The sequence below is a fragment of the Pocillopora damicornis genome, chromosome 6 (genome assembly GCF_964200805.1).
Source record: "Pocillopora damicornis chromosome 6, jaPocDami1.2, whole genome shotgun sequence".
Taxonomy (NCBI): domain Eukaryota; kingdom Metazoa; phylum Cnidaria; class Anthozoa; order Scleractinia; family Pocilloporidae; genus Pocillopora; species Pocillopora damicornis.
In genome coordinates, this window is record NC_142675.1 from 13,861,335 (window position 1) to 13,883,366 (window position 22,032).

Below are 22,032 nucleotides of genomic sequence, written 5' to 3' on the forward strand. Positions count from 1 at the left end.
TTCGAACACTGATTGTAGAAAAGTGGGATCAATCCAGCAAGTGAGAGAACAGTTAACCTATCTTAGAGATCCTTTCACGATAGCTGATAGACTGTGAGTCTCTTCACTTTTTGCTTTTTCATTCCAGCACCTCGCCTTACTTCGTTGAACAGTTATTCTTACTGTTCTGACAGTCTTTCCCGATGACTAGTCGAGGCTATTTGTGAAGGCTTGACAACTCATACACATGTCTCAAAACTGGTTTTTATTTAATATAAGAATAAATTTGACCTGCTGTTAACACGACCTGCAAAATATCTCTATGTAAATATTTGATTTCCACTTTTTCAATCACAAAACTATTTAGTGTATAGATATATATATAAATGGAAAAAAAGAAAATGAAAAGTTTTTCTTCTTGTCACAAATGAAGATACAAATTTTATACAAAAATAGTCTAGTCTCCGATAAAATTTATAGATTCAAATAACAAATCCAGTGTTTATTTTAGATTAAAAAAAAACATGAACTGGTACATGGAATAGCTATTTCAAATTTTTTTCTCTACAAAAATGTCCTTCCTGCGGGAAATCACGTTACACAACTAAACTAAACCTATTTGCAATAATGTCTTTGATAAAAATGGCTTTGCTCTCCAGCCAAAGACGCCATTTGCAATTGCTCTTGGGAAATCACAAGCAATGAAAAATCTTTTATACAATCATCAAATAATTACAATTTAACCCTAGATATGTATTTGTGGAGTCCTTTCCATATTTTAAAACAGTTATGGTATCAATGTAATGGCTAGCAAGATTAGATGACAGAATATGAGTCACGTTTCCTAATACATGAACTATTTCCAATTTACTGAACTAGTGTAGGACTGTCAAGTTGAAGTCATGATTACTCATCCAATTAATTTGCGTATTTCTTGATGGCACCAAGAATCTGAAAGAGAACAGCAAGACACACCAGTTTCCATTTGTGCTACAGTTGAACAGTCTATTATAGGGTTCACTATCGACCAACCTCAGTTCAACGTGACATTGTTATCCTTTTCTTTGAACTTTATGTGAAAGACGATCTTTAGGCATTTTAGTCTGTTAGCAAACGCTGACTATGCCACATAAATCTCTGCATTGAGCCGCATGGGGTTAAATCTCATAGGATAAGATGCCTTAGATGGAAGGCTCGAAACAATTTCCTGGTAGGTGCCGGTCAGGTTGTCCTGTCAAATCTATTTTTGCTCGGATATCGGATAAACATCCACTTCGTCATGTAAACGTACAGCAAAAAAGAAGAAACACACACACACACACATACCGACTTTGAGAGGTTGCGAATACTTCACAGTATTTAATTACGTTTCAATACAAACTGATCTCACCATATTATGATAGTCATTGGGAATACCGGCTTCTAACAATTCTTGTTCCGACAACTGACAGAGAAGCTCCAAGCTATCTGCGCCAAAGTTTAGGAGGTTGGTTGTGAACTGAGGAAGTCCGATTCTGTCCATTATCTCTTCAACTGTTTTGGGTTTAGATTTCTATTACAGAAAAGTTAAGAGAATTGACAGCAGAGGATGCTATAAATACAGCAAGAAATTCATATTCAAATACGTTAAATTTTGTCAATTGCAATGGTCGCCAGGATACCTTTGTGGAATATGATGAAATCAGGCGGTTAGGGTGTTATATATGTTGATACAACGTGACTTAAAAAGAGAAAAGATATCAACTAGTTTTTGTTCGATGAGCAGCGTGTTCAATTCTCTTCGTTGAAAAAAGGCAACTTTCTTGACTTAGAGAGAATTTTAGAACAACCATTACAAATTTTACTATTCATAAAACAATCATATAAACTCTACAGAATGACCTTCCGCTCTGATTTATCAAAAGAAAGGTATATACCTTGACGGGTAATGGGGGTGGTTCCCTGGGCGCCTGAAAAAAAGATCGTAGTCGTTAAAAATGATCACCATCTATCAACTATTTTTGCTTGTGCGCGATTGGTCTAAACGTAGCACTTGACCGAATATGCCTCAGCTTTTGAAAACTGGGGAGTATCCGAGAATATTCCCTAGGTGATATTCCCCAATTTTCAAACTTTATCCAATGAACAGTAAGACGTTCGTAAAATATTTTTTTCATACGCGTTGCAAAAATATTTGAAAGATAATAAACACAATAGCCTCCATTTGCCGCGAAAACATGCTGGTATATTAGTCCTTAGACATCATCGGGTCCTCGAAGCACACAGTTTTCCGCGAGCTTCGTTGTTAGAGAACTGTTCGCATCTCGGAACAGATACTGTAGGGGGACAAACATCCGTGTATATTTCGCGCCAAATGGAGGCTATTATTTATTCATCCAACAAAAATTTGAGAGCTGAAAACTTGACGGGTAGGAGCTTTTAAAATACCGTAAAACACTGTGTAACAAAAATTCACCCTCAGAGAAAGTTGACCTCCGACACTGTAACATTTAACCGTATGGAAAAGTATCCGAATATAAAACAACCGGTCATTACGAATCCCTCTTCACCTCACACAGTACTACTAAGGGTGAAAATGAAACAAGCTTGGTTGAAGCAAACGAATAAAGTTGAAGTAAATAAAAAAACCAACCTTTGTGTCGTCTGTCTGAGGGGCCGAATGTCGTTTAGGGATAACTGGAGGGATATCCTCACCACGGTGGCCATGCCTGGGTAGAAAGACACAACCAAGTTAAATGTTTTCAACCGAAAGTAAGTGATCTCAGTGAGAGAAGAATGGATGCTACGAAGAAAATTAATGTGGAGGTGTACGGTATAGAATTAGAGCATGATAAAAAGCTTCAAAAGGACGAGTGGGCACATTTTATTTTGACAACATTGTAAGATTGTTTGAGTATTGAGAAACATATTCTGAAAATAGTTACTTATAGATTTGTAAGATGGGTAAGTCTATACTTACTTTTCAGCCGAAAACACGTCTGAAATAGAATATCATCACAAAACCAAAATTAGTATTTGTGGACGCTGTTATTAAATCTTAAGCTTAACTTGGTGTCGCTTCAATATTTTCTGGCACCAATATTTTCTAATAGGTTGATTGTCAGAATTCTTGCCAAAAAAAAGCTGACTGAATGACGAGCTAATTGACTGAACTGACTGACTGACTGACTGACTGACTGACTGACTGACTGATTGACTGACTGACTGTCTGACTGACCGACTAACTTACTGACTGACCCCCAATGACCTATTGATAACTATCAATGACTAGGCACTCAGTGCTGACTTTAGGGCGAGCGACCGACTATTTACAGAATGTGTCACAGCCGCCCCATTCACCATCGGCAGCCTCTTGAAACCCATGAGAAGAGAGCCTTTACGGAGGACATTTAAGTTATGTAATTCATAAATATTTTATTTCATTTCTGTTAACAACCTTGTGGCGCAAGGCTTTTGCGCTGTGGTACCTGAGGCGTTTTCACTGACCCTCTTCTGTTGACTAAAAGTAAAAGGAATTATACAATCTTTAATAACAAAGTTGTCACCATACATCTCATTCTCGTTACCGCCGCAGTCAGTAACCAATTGACAAAGGACCTGGCAGCTACGAAACTCGAGAAATAGTCTCCGTCATTTTCAAAGCATTTTCAAGTAAAACACTTACTTTCTTCCAGATTAGCCTCGCTAATGAGATCTAGGTGAAATAAAGTGACATTAGTTACTTAACATCTTTTTACAACAGTAGTGACCCATCTTGGACAAGCATCTTTTCGAAACCTTGGAAAAACACTTAAAGGGCGCATACTCACTTCGTTACGAGACGGTATGTTATGATTTTATAAAGTATTGCTGATCTAAAGATGTTCCACTCCCCTCCCCTCCGCAAAGGAAATATTCTTGGAAACAAAAGGAACAGTTACCTCACGAGACCATAGTTACACTGTTAGACTGAAAATGGAAAACGATTGCACAGTAAGGAGGATGTGTACTTTGCATGTGCTTGTACTTAATTGATCCACGACGGTTCGCTATGATTGTAGGAGGGTTGTAATATTCCAAATAAAGCGCTATCAGACACTGCCTGCAAGAAATGAGCGGGTTGTCACCCAGACATTTTCCCCTGTTTATTTTGATTTAATGCCGTTAAATTCGTAATCTCAACAGGTTGTTCTTCCACTAACAAACGGACGGTAAAAAAACTGCTTTAAATTCAATGTTAATCATTACCAGAGGACTGTGAAGACATCTTTGTGTTGTTGTTGTCAGGAAGCTTCACGTGCATCTCAATGCTGCCGAGAAACAGATACTAATTCCTTCACCGGTACAAAGAAAACTACAAAGAAAACTACATCATTTTAAGTTCTCAGCTGTATTTCAGGATGACAGACAACGTACCTCTTCCAAAAAAACTGTTGAGACTTGAAGAAATCGATTAAAATTACAGATTTTATGTCACCAAGTTACAAAGTTAATCGTGAATTATAAAGTTAGTTAGTTTTAGATACAGACTCAATTGTAACGTGTACAGCAATCAGATCCTTCTAAAATCACGAGCAGAACGTAATCTTACTTGATTTCTCCAGTTTTCTCGCCCAGATGCGATAGTATGATACCTTTACGCTTCTGAGGAATGACATTTACCATTGTTCTGAGCGCAATGCAGCACTCTCCTGTAAAAAAAAATTATTTCCCAAGAACTGTCGGCAGACTACGACTCCCTCCCTTAATTTATTATTTATCAATCGAGAGTTGGATCGTTAGAGAAAAATCTAAAAGTGAGGGCTTACCCGAATTGACCGTGCAACAGTAAGGTAGACAAAGGCTTGAGATTTTCTAGTAACGACGCAAGGGCCGAATTTGATACGTTGTTCATTATATGGCTTAAAAACGTTGGTGTTATAAATTACAACACGGTCCTGAATAGCCCACTGTGCATTTGTGTGCCAAGCCAAACCTTTGAGTAGAAATAATTCTAAGAGTGACATTGTTCTCGTGGACATAAAAACCTAGTAGGGCATCTTTCAATTGAGTATTAAAAATAATCCGGGACTGCTTTGGTTTCACTTTGATGCGCGCTGAGATTGGTCCAAAACGTTGTGCCACCCTCTCAACCAATAAGATGCAAGAGCTAAATTGAAACTAAATCCCCATCATCATCAAACTTCGAAAGTTAATTAATAATTATGACTTAAAGTTAAGTGTCACATATTTACAACAGAACGTTACCGTAAGATTCGTCGTTGTCTACGGACTTGATGGCCAACAAGAGATACTGCTCTTCAATGAATTTATGATCTGATATTATGGGATGGAGCTGAGTAAGGGAACAAAGGTTACCATGTTACAAAGGTATTGAATCCGGGACTATCAGAATGAATTGACCAATGAGAATACTAGATGAGTGCTACTCACTGGAGGGATAACTTCTTTTCCCCACGCGGGGAAAACATACTGTTTCTCCTGAAGGTATTTAGGTGAGTCAATCACCATGTTTTTTTCTGTTTTCATCATCTCTGTTACGACACCGAGAAAAAAAAAGAAAGAAAAACAAAGACACAAGGAAAGATAAAACAAGAAAAGTGGAATAAGTGATTGAACAATCATACTGTAGACCTGCAACGCCCCCAGAATGGCCCAAGCAAATGTTTGGTACAACAACAGTAGTCTGTTACATGACACAAACATTCTGATTCACATTTATCGCCTAAAAAAATAATTTTCCAGCGTTGAAGGCCAAAATTCTGATTTAGTTTCTCTGGTTTGTTTTAAAATTATTGAATATTCTGTGATTCCATAACTCGCTCTCAATCAAGTTAATTTTCTCACTTACCTTCCAAACACGTGGAGTGAAATTCCACGTAGTACTGTGTTTTGCTGGTGGTTTTGATCTGTAAAGATGAAAAGGGTATACTAAAATCACAATATGTTTCCATTGTACATTCATAAACACCTTCCCCACTCACAGTTACCAAATTCTTTCCAATTAATTCAACAACCCAGTCACAATCCCCTAATTAAGTCTGCTTGGACTCTGTTTTTAGAGAGTTATGTTATGAAGCTTACGGCAACCGAAAAAAAAATCAAACTTCTTGTGGCCGAGTCTCCTTCTAGAAGTTTGGGCGCCAAAACGGAGCTACTAGCATTGGTTGTGAACAACAGGTTTTAAACTACTTTTCTACAGGGTTTAATGAAGCCTTCAGTTCATAACTAAAAATGACAATGGACTTGTAAATGTAGCCACGATAGGTGCTACCAAGTATCACTGAATAAGATTTTTAGAGGTTAGAACTGATCACTTACCATAGCGCTTATACGAAGAAACCTTATGACGCACTGTCCAGAGACGGGACTCCTGGGAAGACTTTGATCTGGAGAAAAAAACAAAGAAAATGATCCAAACATGTTTAAAGAAGGAAAAAAATGGTCCATGACCTTAGCTTCTGAAAATACGCTGCCATTAACTGAACATTTGGCTCACCTGGCTATTTAAAGAAAACTGGCTGATTTCAAAATCAAATCGTTAGTTCGCGTCATTACCTATAACATGTTTATAAATTATGGGCGACTGGTCAAGGTAAATCAGTGTTTTCAGTAAAGTTGGGCATATTCTTATCCCTAACCTTTCTTAGAGTCGCCAAGTTAGGTTATTTCAAGTCTTCACATGAAATTTCCAAGCAATGGCTTTTGTAATATGCAAGTGCCTCTGTCAATCAAAGTAGTAACTTAAAGGTAAAAATTACCAGGTGAAACAGTGAATGGTAGGGACATATCATAAGTACAGAAGACAGGCCAGTGGTCACTTGATTTGATGGTGGCAGCACAACCTACAAGATCAACAATACTTGTTGCCACAACCACTTTGAAAGAGAATGGTAGAGAAAGCCGGCGCTTTCCTTAGAGCAATCTACTGTTAAATCTTATTGAAACGGGACCCTGACGAAGGCTATCAACGTGTTAAAATAAATGCAAAATTTTCACATAAATTGGCCTGAACTCTTTTTTTTCCCACAAGAGTTCACCAAGGAATCCTCACATTTTAACCGTGGATTTAGGAAATTGAATGTTCGCTCAAATCGCACAAATCGAACCAAGTCGGACCCAGTCCATTAGATTGCGTTGGACATGACCACTACGTTAATGCTTTTAAGGCTATGAATTTAATTAAACCCATTTCTCCGAAATTTCAACGTTTACAGAAAACGCGTGCTGTAGTCCTGAGCATATTCTGAGGTACTGGAGCCTTTAAGAATTTGCCATTTCTTTTGAGTTCCAATTTTACAAGAATCAAAAGGTTGAAAATCGAACGTCCTATTAAGTTCGATCACACGTGAGTGGATTGGATTTTCCTCGATTGCTGAACACAATCGAACTCTATTCGCGCTGATTGCGATCATTTTAGCTCGTTTGAACGAGAGGGATGGGTATGCATTCAGGGAATGTTAGACAAGGACTACACCTACCGTATGAAGTACAGGAAATCTTAGATTGCGGATATGAATGCTTCAATACTCTGTCACACCAAGATGGTACATTAATCAGCACCTGCAGTAAGACCATTGTTGGTGATTTATCTCAGATCTCTAAATATTATCATTGAAGCAGTAGTATCAGTATCAAGGCAAACATTACCCCTGATCTCTTAGTTTTCTCCCAGATGTATTCATCACTGCCTCTCTTGTATCTGTATGTTGGTGCAAAGGTAATCATTTCTTCCTCTGAAATTGTTAAAATTTTTCTCAGAAATCAGATTTAAATGAACGAATGGTAAAAAAAGAAAAAACAAAAATGTGCACCTCTCAAAGAAGGCTTCGCGTGTTTGTGGTATACATTAAATATTAAGTAAACTTTAGATAGGTTGAACATTTATTTCAAATCTCACCGAATCCAACAAACACGGCATCGTTATCTTTCTCTGTTCTTAATTGGTCGTGATCTCTCAACTTAGTAAAATGATTGGCTCTTACAGCATTGAGTACATCCTACAAACAAGAAGTGCAGGTTGAGACTCAGAACATATGTACTGAAGGCCACAAAATACAATGATGGTGCTCTATGATCATTTGGGCAAAGGAAGTCCTCAATGGGACTATTTCCGGTGAAAGTGACCCAACGTTTCAAGAACCTGAATGGAAGATTGTTATTAGAGATTGACTCCAGCTTGACTCTGTCTGATAAAGACTTCCGTTTAGGTTAAGGAAACACCCCTGGTAAAATGTTCTTTGATTGATAATTTGAACAATGGACACTTCAGAGTATATTATAGGAACATTTCCTATTCTCATATAATTTTTGTTTCTGAAAATTCCCAAAGCTAAAACTGATAATATGGCAAGGTAGTCGTAAGATAAATCGGAGAGTTCTGATTGGTTCTAACTCGGTCGGGATTTTGCCATACAGACCGTTTCCATGAACGGTCATAAGTCTTAGCCGCGTATTCTTGTTCGCCAAAGCCGGCAAAATAAAAACAAAAATGTTTGGTCCGAGCGTCATGTAATAAACTACTTACTAACCTCGCTTGCTTGAGTAGTACTGAGGAATATTGGCCCTCGGTCGTTTTTGCACAGACCTCGCAGCCCTCGGTCCATACTACCACGACCTCGGGCCAATATTCCACAGTACGGTCCTCACGCTCGGTTAGTAACTAACCCTAAGTTATTACGGCTGCCTTGGTTAAAAAAAATGCTCTTTGCAAAACTCTATTTTTTCACACATTTCTGTAAACAGCCAGCTCTAGAGTCTTTTTACTAGAAAGTCAAGGAAACAAGACAGTTTCTGTTCGACATTGTTGTGAGTAGAATAACTTGGAAAAGCAAATACAAAATAGCGGATCTCTGTCTTAGTTACTTTTCCTTCTTGCATTGTTTGAAGTAACTGAAATAACCTCGGGGTAAAAGAGAAAGACAAAAGCTTCTTTCCCTTACCTGAACATCCATATCTATTCTGTAATTAAGATCTCCAAACCAAAAGACATGATGGAACTGATGAGTAATACCAAATACACCTTTTTGACCCAAATTGAGCCCCTTGAGAATATCAAGAAAATTCTGATTCCGCCTACAATGAACACAAAAAGACCATTAACTGCGACCTTATTCTTATCAATTTGGCACAAGGTGACACTGAGAGAACTTTCTGTAGAAATTACCACTAAAACGAGCCGATTTTTGTATTTTAGAAGAGAGTTTAGTAATTATTAAATTCAAGTGGTAGCACTTTCAATATCGCCCTCTCCCCTAGTCTTGTAAGGTTATTAACGTGAATAAGTTAAGTAAAAGAGATCATTAGCGCAAAACATTGATATCACACAGACACTGTTTGAAACAACCAAAGGTTCAGTTGTCTCAACCACAACTTCAATTACTTTTAGGCTGTGCCAATAAGCTGACACAAAATACAAGGAAAACAAAACGCTCCATGCAAACAAAACTATGTCAAAATGAAGTTGAAAGAAGGTTAGCCTGTTCCAGGCGTTCAATCAGTAAAACAAAGCCAAATAGTGAACTGCGCGATAGTAGCGGCAGAGCGAAACTGAGGGAGGTGTGGGGCGGGTCGTTCATTACGCGACATGACCCAACCTCTCTCGTTTTTTCACTCCTCCGCTACTATAATGCCGTTTACCATCGCGCTTTGTTCTATTAATTGTAGTCATCGAGTGCCTGGAACAGGCTGAAGAAAAGTCCATATGATGTCACATTCCATTCCTTTCACAAGGAAGGTTCCACTCTGTCAGTTGAGAGATCTTAAAAGAGTCAAGGTTTAGATCTAATGGAAATAAAAAAATCTCAAGACAAAAAACCTAAATGGTTTTATTTCTTAGTCACCTCCGAACCCTTGCAGGAGTACCTCTTGCTGCCAGATGACAATTAATAAAACACAAGGAAAGTGGACCCAGAGAGAAAGAGATACCTACTCCACCTTTGTTTCCTGTCAAAAAATGAGAGATGATGAATTGATCAATAGTAGAACAAATGGTTTTTAACAAGTTTGAGTAATTTCAATCCAAAGCGCAGGCTTGATACAATAATCGTGATCAGTATATACTGCTCCTTGACCCTGTTAAGACCCACCACTATTCATGTTCACTTCAGTGGATATCTGTTCACTATTACAATTTCCATGTGCTACCCAAGATTTACTGTGCGTCAAAAAATATAGTTAAGAAGACACTTAAAGCCTATAGTCAAACAACTGATGCACCCTAAACATTAAAAGAATCGATTACATTGAGTGAAGACATAAAAATCTATAACTGAGCACAGATAAAATCATAAAAAAACATCACAGACTGTATCACAACACAATGAAAATAAGCGATATAATGACAATGTTTAAAGTTCACGTTCTTACCAAGAGCATTGGCTATGCCAGTCTTCACACTGGACTGTTGTAAATGAGATATCATATTCTTCAGATCTTGATTAATAAATACAACCAATCGAATACTCCACAATGAACACACAGCAAGCTAGAGGGATAAGAAAAACAAAACAGGCTAAGCAATTATGGTAAGGATACAATACTCTAGGTGATTTCAAACAAGATAGGGCTGGAGCATGAAGTTGGAAAGGAAACAACTGGCAATCCAGAATTCAAAATCATTTTCATAGAATAGTTACCCTTTTCTTAGTGTCATCTTATGAAATTTAGAACTCTACATAATCACTGAGTCCCTCCAAGGGAAGATTAACCCCTTCCAACTCCATGTCTTTGGATAATTTTGAGCATGTGCAAAATAGATACCATTGCTAAAAACTGCACTTGGTGCAAAAGCTGGTACAAATAAGACCTTTGAAAGACATAGTAATTTATTGGTTACTCAATCAGAGTGAATGAAAATACTCTTGTCCTACAGCACTGTCTGTATGTTCCATCTCATGGTCATCAGAGCAGAGAAAGACTGATGATATCAAACTGCATAGGATGTCATGTTGGCGAAGCCCCTAAGCAATGATGTCACACTGGATAAGAAGGCAGTTTAGATTGCTACAAAGAACCCAAACTTGTTGGGATTAAGAGTTGAAGCCCCTTTGCATTTTTCTGCCACGGCAACCAAGAGATTATCTTCCACCCACACTAGGTGCACCCTGATGAAATGAATCTGCATTACCTCTTGTGCCCAGCAAGACAAACCAAAGCTGAAATAACATACCATGTGGAATTCCTTGCTAGGATAGAACTTTTTTAAGTCATCTTTTATTCTGGAAATCCAGTCTCTTTCACTAACAGGACATTCCTAAAGAAAAAATTGGCAAAATAAACAAACAATAACTCTCTTGTGTACAAGGAAAGATTGAAATTTACATTTGATGATCATCCTGCATCCTGCTAAAATCATTTCTGTTGAAAGCCCCTAGTGTGTTCACAATGAATAGTTTGCATATAAATTTAGCTTTGTTTGTTATGCCTCACTCAATTAAAGGGCTGATACTCAAATTATTTATTTAAGTTTTCTGCAAGTGTTTATTTATCCTTAAGCTAGAAAAATGCAAAATATGACACCAATTCAATGTCCTACCTATGATAAAAAAGTACATAACCCTCATAATTTTTTGTGGGTAAAAAGGCATTGGGTACCAAAATACTGTCTATGAAAAAATTGTAAGTTTCATATCTCGATAAACATGATCTCATTGTAAAAGTTCGTTTGAAATATATGATGCACTGATTTCCTTAACAACCACTGATAATGTAAGGGAATAAATCAAATAATATTTTCACCAGCCTGATAAAACATTTTAGGTCCATAAATACCTGTGTTCCAATTGCATAGATATCATGAGGAAGGAAAGTCATGGCTTCATCCAGTGTCTTGCCATTACCTTGGCATTTGAGCCAGGATTTGATATCAAGAGGAGGATTTGCATTACCTGAAAAATGAGGCATCATGTTTACCCAAATGACTTCTCTTATTTTATTTTGCGAAAAGAGGAAGATCTTGGGAGTCTATGATGTCAAGAGCATGCCAGGCTCTTCAGACTCAGTTGGACACTCCTAAGATTATGTAGTCTTTGTTAGATGAATTGCAATTCTTTGTCCAGAATTTTAAAATGTAGTATCTAAAACAAAGTTAAACAAATGGTTTGAGTTACAGCAGCTTCAGAAATGGATCAGATTGCTAAATTTTTGTACCTACATCAGACACTAGACTACATAACCTAAATTATTGAGCTTGGGTCAGAAATCAAACTTAATCTGAATAAATTATTAAAACTTCTCTCCAGGTTAGGTTTTCCCCTTAAATAAGTTATTCCTTTGGATTGCTTACATCACAGTTTAAAAATGTCCTACCCATGTTCCATGTCCCAATAAAGATTCTCACTTGGGTCTTCAGTTCATTTTTAGAGTGCTGATTCTTCATCAGCTGCACAAGTTGACAAAACAGCTCACGGGACTGCAAATGGAGAGAAACAAATGAAACAATGCATCACTTTGTCAATATAGTGCAGGTGCTTGAAATGTAAATAGCACAAACATTTGGTAGACTCTTAATATTGTGGATATTATACCAATCACAGAAATGCTTATAATAAAGGACACAAAGGTATTTGGCGAGATACAATGGTTGTTGTTAAATGTCTTGTTTGAGTGTTAATGAGTGTTAATTGTTCATGTTTGCTTTGTTTTGATTGTCTTTTGCCATTTTTTTGCATCTACATTAACAAGTATCAAATATTATGAACTTTGTAAGTCCACTTCATATATTTTTCCTTTGTGTGATATCAAAGCAGACAATCCCAAGAGGCAAGATAGGGCTCAGTTAGCCAATCAGTACACAGGATTTGCTTCATATTGCCCACAGGCTCTGCCAGCCATAAAAGAATTATATGCTCAAGCATCAACTTGAAAGTAAGATAAAGTTTCAAAAACTTCCCTGCACATACTTTAAAGTATTAAAAGTAATAAAAACACTTTCAATGAGTCTTAAGGCCTTATTTTGTTTTTGATTCATATAACACTGTAAATCATTAAAAAATAGCAAAACAGCAAAATTGATGTGAGTACATGTAGAGTTGAAGGTTGAAAAGCAAAAAGTTGAAGGTAGTTTGACAGGCAGATATGTAATTGAAGAGAACAGAAAGGGTGATCATACTGTTTATTCAAAGCATCACAGATTCCTAGACATGAAAAAAGAAAAGTGGCAAAAATTGTTACCTTGCCATCATCAAACTCAAAGTCCTTGGAAGGTTTGGACTCAAGCTTCATTCTCAATCTCTTTATATTATCTTTTGATTTAACCAACTGAAGAACTATCACAAAAAGAGAATAGTTTCAGAAACAGTGCACTATTTAAATAAAAGCTGATATCTACAAAATGTGGACTAAAAATATCATATCACCACTGATTACAAAATTACTTTTCTCAACTATTAAAATTGATTCCACTAAATAAATTGTACCTCTGCTTTGATCAGAAGAATTGTTTGCATCTATAACATCATTTGGATTCTTCAAGAAGGAGATCCGGCCTGAAATAAATTTTTATCAATGTACAGTATCTAAGGCATTTCCTTTCAATTAAAACCTACACACACATAACTTGCAGTTTGATAACAATACCACGGTTGAAGCTCTGTTGGTAATTACTCCCAACCCGATGTACCAAGTTCCACCAAGCTCTAGTGCACGGAGATTTAATTAAGGATGAAATGCTGTAATTCATCATTACATTCAAAAACTGAGTGAAAAACTCTCTATTCCAATTCTATTGACCCTGTTTACCTTCAGCAAAATTAACCAAGATGTGCACTTTGTTTTTAAAGCTTGAGGATGCCATTCCCTGTGTAAGAACCTAGATTGGTATAATAAAACATAGGTGAAATAGTGTAACCATGCAACTCATTGTTTGTGAGTTATATAAGCACTTCCACAGTTTCCCTTACCAACTGCTGTATGGCAAAGGAACCAACAAATAGAGACTGGACCTTAGAAAGTGGTCCAAATTGAGCCTACTGGCTTCACTATTTAAAAACTTTATAACTGTCATGCTGGACACAAATCCTGAATGGTGACAATTTCATTCTTTGTTCATATTTATGTTAATTTAAGCCCTATGCAGTATATCTCAGTCTCTTCTTTAGACTAGACTTCTAACCTAAACAATGCAGAGAGGACTTTAATATATTAGCCATTTACGGTCAAGACTGGGCTAATAAACAAGAAGGAGAAAAATAAGGATGTTTTCTTCCATTTCTGAACTATATGTACATTCTGTTTACAAGTATTTACCATGTAATAGTTAGGCAAAATAATTGAAGGAAGTCTTAAGAGACTAACCTCAAAGATCAGGGTTTTACGCTCAGGTTCCTGTTTTTCTTCTTCACTGTTAATACTTGCTACTTCCCTCAAGGCATTGACAGCCTGTGGAAGAAAAGCATTTGTCCAAGTGTTAAACATCCTGTAAATTGGCCAGCATTACTGAGATCAGAAGCTTTGGGGATAAAGCCTTGAAGATTTATTACAAATGATTAGACCCATGCTAGTTAACCACACAAACCAGTTTGGCTGATGGTGGAACCTGACAAAGTGCATACATAGCAGTATGTAAATCCAACAATTCATGCTATTTTTTTGGCCCAATCTGTCACCACATCATAATTTCAATAAAAATTCTGGTAATTCAAATCAGCAATACTTTGAAACTCTCTGCACTATAGATTTACGGCATAATATTGTATATCTACAGACTAAATGTTTCTAAATGCTTCTGTAGAAAGTAGCACCAAATTACAAAGTAACTGAATTTCTGGGTTCTCAGAGTCTTAAACTTGACAAAAAAATTAACAACTCAACAACCAACTGAACATTGCAGGATGCCCTGATCCACAAACCTATTGACTATTCTGAATAAGACTGCATTAAACAAACACACCTGTGCTTGTAATGATTTTGCTCCTGCGATGCTTTCTGCTAGGAGATCCATCAGCAACTTGAAGGTTGGCTCTTCCTATTTAAGACAAGACAAGCCACTGTAAAGCATAAAATGCGATACACCTCTAATCTTCAATATATAGATCACAACAGAAATGTTTACGAACTAAGAAAAGGTATATTTATATTCATGCTATCAGATATCAACACTTCACTAACAACCACCTTAGTAAAACCCCATTTGAATTCCAAAAAATCTGTTTTCATCTGTTCCCATATGAAGTCATTCCTTTATGGCATCATTCATGTTTACTTAGCATTCCCAGACAATTACAGGGATTGTGACTGAAAATTTTCTATATATTCAAGTTCCCATGAGGAAAAACTCAGAAGGGAATCTCTTTAGCCTCTGAAACCTTTAAGGTTTGTCAACAATAATCTTTTTCTCTTCGTCATTTCAAAATGATAGAAGGTGACAATTACTTACTTCTGCTGAATGTTCTGGAAGCGAGCATTTCTGTACCAAAAAAGTTAAGAGTTTCAAAAAGTAATTACTTGAGGTATTTAGCATTCAAGGATTTGCACCTTCAACACCAATTACCATGTTACTAAATTTTTGTTATCAAATTTTCACAATTTGAAATTGTAGGCTACCTGGGTATCTTTCATTCTATGAAGGGATTAAAACTGTAGTTTCTGTGTTCAGATATTTATGTTACTTCCTGAGTTTATGAGATAAAAATTGCAAATCAGAGAACTGGTATTTGTACCAGTCCGTTCCACTACTCATGCTATAGAAACCAATAATATTACATGTCAACCAGTGGTTCTGGCTATCAATGAATTATCATCAAATTCTGTTTCACTGGCGATATTATTTTTTCCATTCCCCTTGATCTTGATGTAAGCCTAAGAAATTCAAACTCAGGTCTAGAAGTAAACCAAGCACCTACAACTACAGGATTGTGCAATGAAGGTATCATTCATTGGCAAATGCAATGCCGAAGATGGCAAGAAAATTCTTTAGAATCAGGGAGACCTAGAACATAGTAAGTTGCCAGGGTAACAAAATTGGTGAGCTCAAGAATTGTTGTCCACTAAGTTATAGAGAATCAGCCACTATAAAAAAATTTAAAAAATTAACTGTATCAATATGAAGTACTATACAAGAGCATAAATTTACAAAATTTTACAAAATAATGTACCAGCTTATGTTGGTCTCCAAGACTAAAAACATTCTCCAGCATGTTCACTCTTGACAAGAAAAACTGCAATTCTCTGTGTAAAAAATGGTAATTATTTATTCATTACGCAAGGTCACTGGTGTTGGAAAGAAATAGCACTCTTTGAGTCAATTTTATGCTTACTCAATAAGTATGCTTACTCAAGTAAGGCAAAGTCCCATTTTAACACCAACCAGTCATTGTAATATACAGCTGCAGTGAACTTTTGAGGGAGTTTGTTCTTCAAAAGCAAAATGAGAAAAAAGGAAGAGACCTCTTGGAGAGGTGGAGTTGTTTATTTGTACAAACATTATGTTTTCATTAGAAAAACTCCCCAAATGACCAGATTTCCAACCTTCACAATGGATCCAGGAGCCTTTCAGTAAATAATTAAACACATAGTTTCATTTTAAGCATTTTGTTAAAAACAAAAAAACAACTTATACTCTGTTCACACTAAAGCTTAAACATGTTTTAAAGCTGTTTTGTTGTATGTTTTTACTTAAAATATAGCACATTGGAAATACAAGTTAGCTAATACTTGAATCCTATGGGAACTTTTTTTCAGTTCGCTGTTTATGATTTTCATTCAGTAAAACCAGTTTAACAAAACATGTTTTGCTGGTGTGAACAGGGTATTAGTATATTATTAGTAACAGTAACTGCATTTTATCCTGATTCAATTATTATGCTGTCAAAAATATTATGCAAACCAACTTACGTAATCAGTCTAGTGGAACTTTTAGCAAGCAATTGTTGCATTTCTTCCAAATCAAGTTTTCCTCTAGCAGCTGCCTCCATGTCCTTTCTTATCCCACTTCCAAGATACATACTGAGAGCAGGTGTAAATCCTTCACCTGACCTGACAAGATTTTTCAATTATAATAAACAAATAGAATTAGCCTTGACAATGAATTATGGCTAACAATTTACTCTGAATGACTAATAAAGGAACTTAAATTATCATTAGTTACGACTATTATTTTAATCTTTCATTTAAAAATATAATTATCACTAATCACTGGCTCTTTTGTTAGGGTCCTTTTTTTCTACTCTACTCCAAGGGCATGAGGAAGGAACCCAGGTGTAGAGATTGCCTCTGTCCCAGCAAAGAAGACAATTCAATGATCATCACTGACTAATAATGCTTCATTTAGATCTTATGCACCTTATGCATTTGAGAGACAAAACAGATACATCTCTGTTTATATTAGATAAAAATGAGAGGTCTCTAAGATGCAATATATATGTATGTTTATGTTATTTAACTGTAATTCAAAGTACCTTCCTGAGTCTAACTGATCTATATTAGGCATAAATTGAGGGTGGAACTCATATTCACTTCCAATCTGTTTCCCATCTGGCTCATCAAGATCGTCATCTTCATCATCTGAAATTTTATAAAACATACTAAGTTAAAGCTTTATTCTTAAGCTTGATGATAATCTTAAAATCAATTGACATGAAAGTTGATCTTAAGTTCAAGCAGGTAAATATTCCATCCTTTATGGCAAGCCATAGAATTTGTGTACAATGCTGCAAGTGCTAACTGATATATCACTTATTAACATGGCCTTGCATCATCTTGCATCTAGGTTATCAGAACTCTCAATTTTCCTACTGTTTTCTTGACTTGAATGCTTGAAACAAATAATGTGAGAAGTGAATGAGTCAGACCAACTCAGTGATTCCATAGGGCATTTTTGAGTTGTGATCTTATATAATAGAGAGCAAAGGATATCTTTACTAAAAGGTAACAACTACAGAAGTAACTCATCAATGTGTTACCAGTGTCATCATCCATGACATCTTTATCCTCTGGCACGGCAGGGTGCTTCAGCTCACATGGCAGACCCTGATTTCCCTGACTATAAAATGTGACCAAGTCTTCTAACTTGTTGAAACCTTGAGGAGACACCCCAGGAACTGCCTAAAATAAAAGCAAGTTATGTTCAGATAACAAATGATATTTTTTAATCAAATTTGACTGCTTGCATCTAGTCAGTCTAAATGCATCATGTGACCTGTAATGCTCTTGCTTAGCTTTTTTGCAAACAAAGCATCGTACACACAGTAAAAGTATTTAAAGGATAATAAACAAAATAAAACAACATTAGGCTTGCATATTTGCCCTTACACATCATCTGTACCCCAAAGTTCAAAGTCTTCCTCAAATTTTAACCTTTGGAAATTCCTTGCCTCTTGAAACAGAGAATGTTCATAGCTGTTGTTAATTTATATACAATCATGTACAAACACATAAATCTGCAACAGGATATGCACAAGATAACAAAAGATCCTTGAATGCTAATTACCACTAGGATTCATAATAACTTGAAAAGAAAACTAAATACAAGCTAGAAGATCCTTAAACTAAGTCTTATTACAAACTGAAAATGCTGGCACGATTATAAATTTAAGATGTGTCTCCACTTGTTAATTACACAAACACTTCTATAAGTGGATCTCTTGTTCCTGAGTGGTCACAATGCCTCTTAAAAATGCTGGAGAGTACGGGGGACATAAACAACGTCCTCCACATTTGCTACTCTAACTGTTCATGAGTCTTTTGTACAATACCCAAAGAAATAAGACCTTAATGTGGTGGAGCATCAAGGTTGAATACTTCCTAACAATAACTTATCCTTTCCTATTCCATACTATCCTTTCTTGATTTGATTTTCCCTCCAGACCTCTCATGGTATCCAAAAATCCTCTTCAATGGGGAACTGTGAAGACTAATCATTCCAGAAGGTGGTAATAATTCTGTTAACACCATGCAAACACCAATGTAATAAATGTAAGATCCCAGCTCAGGCTCAATTTCATCATCCTTCATGGTCTGTTGCTTTAGAAAATAACATCTTTGTGCCAATTATGGCGGACTTGCATCAACATCATCATCATCATAAGGGTTTCATCCTGTGTGTGATTTTACCATGCTTGAAGAGTGTGGGCCTCTTTCAAAGCCATCGTGAATCCACTTGTTAAGGTCAGTCTTGTTATACATTGCTTGGCAAAACTGCATAGCCTTGACACCTGCAGTTTTTACTAGTCTTCACCAGTAACTTGGTTGGCCACTTCGATGGGCAGGGCACATAATTTTCTGGGTACATCATTCTGCATCCTGGTTATGTTTGCCACAAATTTCATGTTCTCTCTACACATGCTGATTCTAGAGGTTTTGGTGATGCACAGGGTGTCCTCATTGCTGAATTTCCAGGCCCAGTTCCAGTTCACCTTGTGCTCGCAATTCTTGTGCTTGCACGTGATCCGTATGCCACAGTAGAGCCCCATCGTAAGGCAGCCTTCCTCCCACCTCTGACCTTTGAGATCCTTCAAAGTAGGGACAGAGGAAGTTAACAAACCTCCAAGGGCATGTGCAGCCAATCTACAGGAAGATTTTCCACAAGGCATTGCAGTTGACAATGTCACATTCTCATGGAAAGAGTATATCAAGTTGACCAACTTCCTGGACAACTAAGCATAAATTAGGATGTCCCACACAAGGAATTAATAGGTGACAGTGCCAAACCCTTTCGTAAGGGAGATGAACACAGTGTACAGGTCAAGTTTCAGGTTCATAGATAGCAGAGATTAAATGGTTGAGAAGAATGTGTACCAGTTTTTTGCCATCAAACAAATGGAGGGAGGTACTGTACCACAGTAGTTTCTATATTTGATATTTCTGCTCTTGTTGGACTGTTGGAGCACTTCCAGTTCCAATCAGATCAAGGTGGGGATAGTGAGGTGCTCCTCTGCTTTGTAAAGCTATGAGGGGATTTTTTCCACTCTAAGGGCTTCATCGGAGTTCAGCTGGTTGATTACCTCCTCGATTTTCTGCTGCATGGGTAGGTTATCAAGGCTGTTGGTTGATCTCCTTTGAGGGGTGCAGAAGAGTTCCCACCATCTCTTATTAATTGAATTCTTGTCAAACACATTTTAACTTTCCAAAACCATTAGCTGGAGCTGAGTCAATTTTTAATGTCCATAATGTAAAACAAAATAATGTTATAATGATATCATAGAGAGAGTAGTAGTGCATAACAAATGACTCCTTTCTCACTAAAAAACATGATCATTGCACACTCTGTCATCTACTGACCTGCATGTAAAAGTTGCCATTCTTTTCATTTCTCAAAATTCTATAGTGGTGGATTCTCCCCTCATGCCTATCAAAAGATACAACCAGACAACTGATCTTAATAAAATGAGCTATGTAAAAAGTTACATGATATTTTTTGTATCGCAATTTCTAATGCATTTTTTTCTAAAAAGTAGTATAATTTACTAATTTCTGGCATAACATTCCCATAGAAAGTTTGAAAAATAAGCATTTATTTGATTTATTTATTGGCACATAAGTAAGACCTTACAAATCAGCTTTTAGATTTTAAATTCTCTTGATGTCAGTGATCTATCCAATATGCAACTTGGCAGACCACAAGAAAATTACACAGCTCCAAGTAACTAAAAGCCCTCATACAAATCTCTGCACTACAGGGTGTTTTTACGGTCAATATAGAATTATAAGTTTCATAGGGCAAAATTTCTACCAAAGAGGAGGTTGATCACACATGGCAACTCAGAAAAAGTTAGGAAGCTTGACTATACAGAATAACTGAGCTGAGTGGTACTGAAGGGAACTGTCGTCAATTGTCATCATCAGAGTCTTTATCTTTATTGAAATTTTGTTACACGTACAGAATAGTATCGGCAACTAGAGAAGAAAACAAGATGATGTCCCAATTGATATTCAACCCCAATAAATATTAACCACCCATCCCACCCCAGGGGAGGACATCCACCACACAGTAATCTTGTGCGTGGGAAATTAATGTCTCCTACCCCAACCCTATGGTTTTACGTCCCATCCGAGAAGACGAGAGTCAGGTACATGTAAGGAGTTCTCTGTCTATTCACTCTTTATAGTTTTACAGTTATTAGTAATCATTTCTTTTATTCTAATGACCTTAATGTTTGATTTAGGAGTGATGTTGTAAGCAGAAATTAGATACTTGTCGCTGTTAGGGGGTCAAGGTCGCAAAACAGTCCTTTGCAGGTTTTAAGGGGGGTAAGTTTCTAAAGAAACTGTGGTGCTACGTCGGTGGCAGAGTATAGCAGGTAATTTAGTGTTAACAACTGAGTTGAAAACGTAAATTGGCCACCGTAAAGGGTAAAAAAGCTGACATTTTGAGCATTAGCCCTTCGTCAGAGCAATTGCAGGTTTTGCAGGATATTGACTATTCTTCAGAGGAGTCTATCCTAACCTTGAATCTCTAAATTGTCACTCATGGAAAATCGATCATGGTTGGTTCTGCAGGATGTTCAATGAGCAGAGGTCTTGTTAATAGTGATGTATTCAAAGTCGATCATGTTTAGTGCTAGAGTGGTGAATGTTTAGTTTTTTTTTTTATTATTTCAATCTAAAGGAACCTCAGGTCAGGAACTGGGTCTCTGTTTAGATTATCAGGAAGGTTATCGACGAATTAGTACAATAATCGATTTGCTAATTCCTGCAGCGATGTGACAGCGGTTCGTAATACTATACTTGCAGCACATCAACAAAAATGTGACTTTTAACATCAAAAGATACTTACAATAGACACAAGACGTGTGCATTAGAAATGCTTTCGCTGTCTCGTATAATAAAAGAGCCATTTTTTCTCGTGCTCAGCAACAATTCCTCTGCACGAATCCTACTAATGTCTGGTTGGTGCCAAGGAAATGACATGAGAAAGGCAGCAGTGGCGCGATCTCACTTCCTGTTAGAAACTTTTGGACCTCTAAGCCTCTAGGCAATAGTATCAATTATGCCATGGAACCAATTTGAGGGCTTTGTTTACGCTTAATCAATATTTGAATCCACAACATTGCACTTCCTCTTCAGGACTACTGCAATTCGTCTACCCAGGGTTCAAGTGAAATAGGAAATATGAAATGACTTTTCGTGGTGGCATAA

General features: G+C 36.8%; 1 protein-coding gene across 3 annotated transcripts; it reads right to left on the bottom strand.

Annotated features, from left to right (window-relative positions):
* Positions 1 to 227: 227 nt before the first annotated feature.
* LOC113672378 (phosphatidylinositol 3,4,5-trisphosphate 5-phosphatase 2) lies at positions 228 to 22,007 on the bottom strand. 3 transcript variants are annotated; one of them, XM_027188658.2, is made up of 35 exons: positions 21,671 to 22,007; positions 20,176 to 20,242; positions 17,859 to 18,000; positions 17,355 to 17,460; positions 16,792 to 16,932; positions 16,053 to 16,125; positions 15,335 to 15,364; positions 14,849 to 14,923; positions 14,254 to 14,337; positions 13,699 to 13,768; positions 13,377 to 13,445; positions 13,132 to 13,226; positions 12,268 to 12,370; positions 11,731 to 11,846; positions 11,129 to 11,212; positions 10,327 to 10,444; positions 9,801 to 9,903; positions 8,901 to 9,033; positions 7,859 to 7,958; positions 7,609 to 7,694; positions 7,440 to 7,521; positions 6,720 to 6,803; positions 6,280 to 6,347; positions 5,810 to 5,867; positions 5,392 to 5,492; positions 5,206 to 5,293; positions 4,550 to 4,649; positions 4,207 to 4,268; positions 3,644 to 3,673; positions 3,416 to 3,478; positions 2,939 to 2,957; positions 2,612 to 2,687; positions 1,896 to 1,928; positions 1,370 to 1,531; positions 228 to 930 (listed from the first exon to the last, which is right to left on the bottom strand). In XM_027188658.2, exons 1-35 carry the CDS (start codon positions 21,802 to 21,804, stop codon positions 898 to 900), a joined length of 2,988 nt encoding a protein of 995 aa, XP_027044459.2. In that variant the 5' UTR covers positions 21,805 to 22,007; the 3' UTR covers positions 228 to 897. The 3 variants fall into 3 exon arrangements, with proteins under 3 accessions (XP_027044459.2, XP_027044460.2, XP_089064745.1); XM_027188659.2 differs by having other exon boundaries at positions 17,413 to 17,460; positions 21,671 to 22,005; XM_089208619.1 differs by having other exon boundaries at positions 17,859 to 19,406; positions 21,671 to 21,993.
* Positions 22,008 to 22,032: the final 25 nt, after the last annotated feature.

Bases quoted from the DNA above. Each gene is read 5' to 3' on its own strand.
- LOC113672378 (XM_027188658.2), bottom strand. From the start codon at position 21,804: ATGTCATTTCCTTGGCACCAACCAGACATTAGTAGGATTCGTGCAGAG. The intron at 16,126-16,791 runs GTAAGTTGGTTT...TTTTTTACACAG, and splicing joins AGTTCCACTAGACTGATTAC to AGAATTGCAGTTTTTCTTGT. The intron at 6,804-7,439 runs GTAGGTGTAGTC...TTGATCTTGTAG, and splicing joins GATTTCCTGTACTTCATACG to GTTGTGCTGCCACCATCAAA.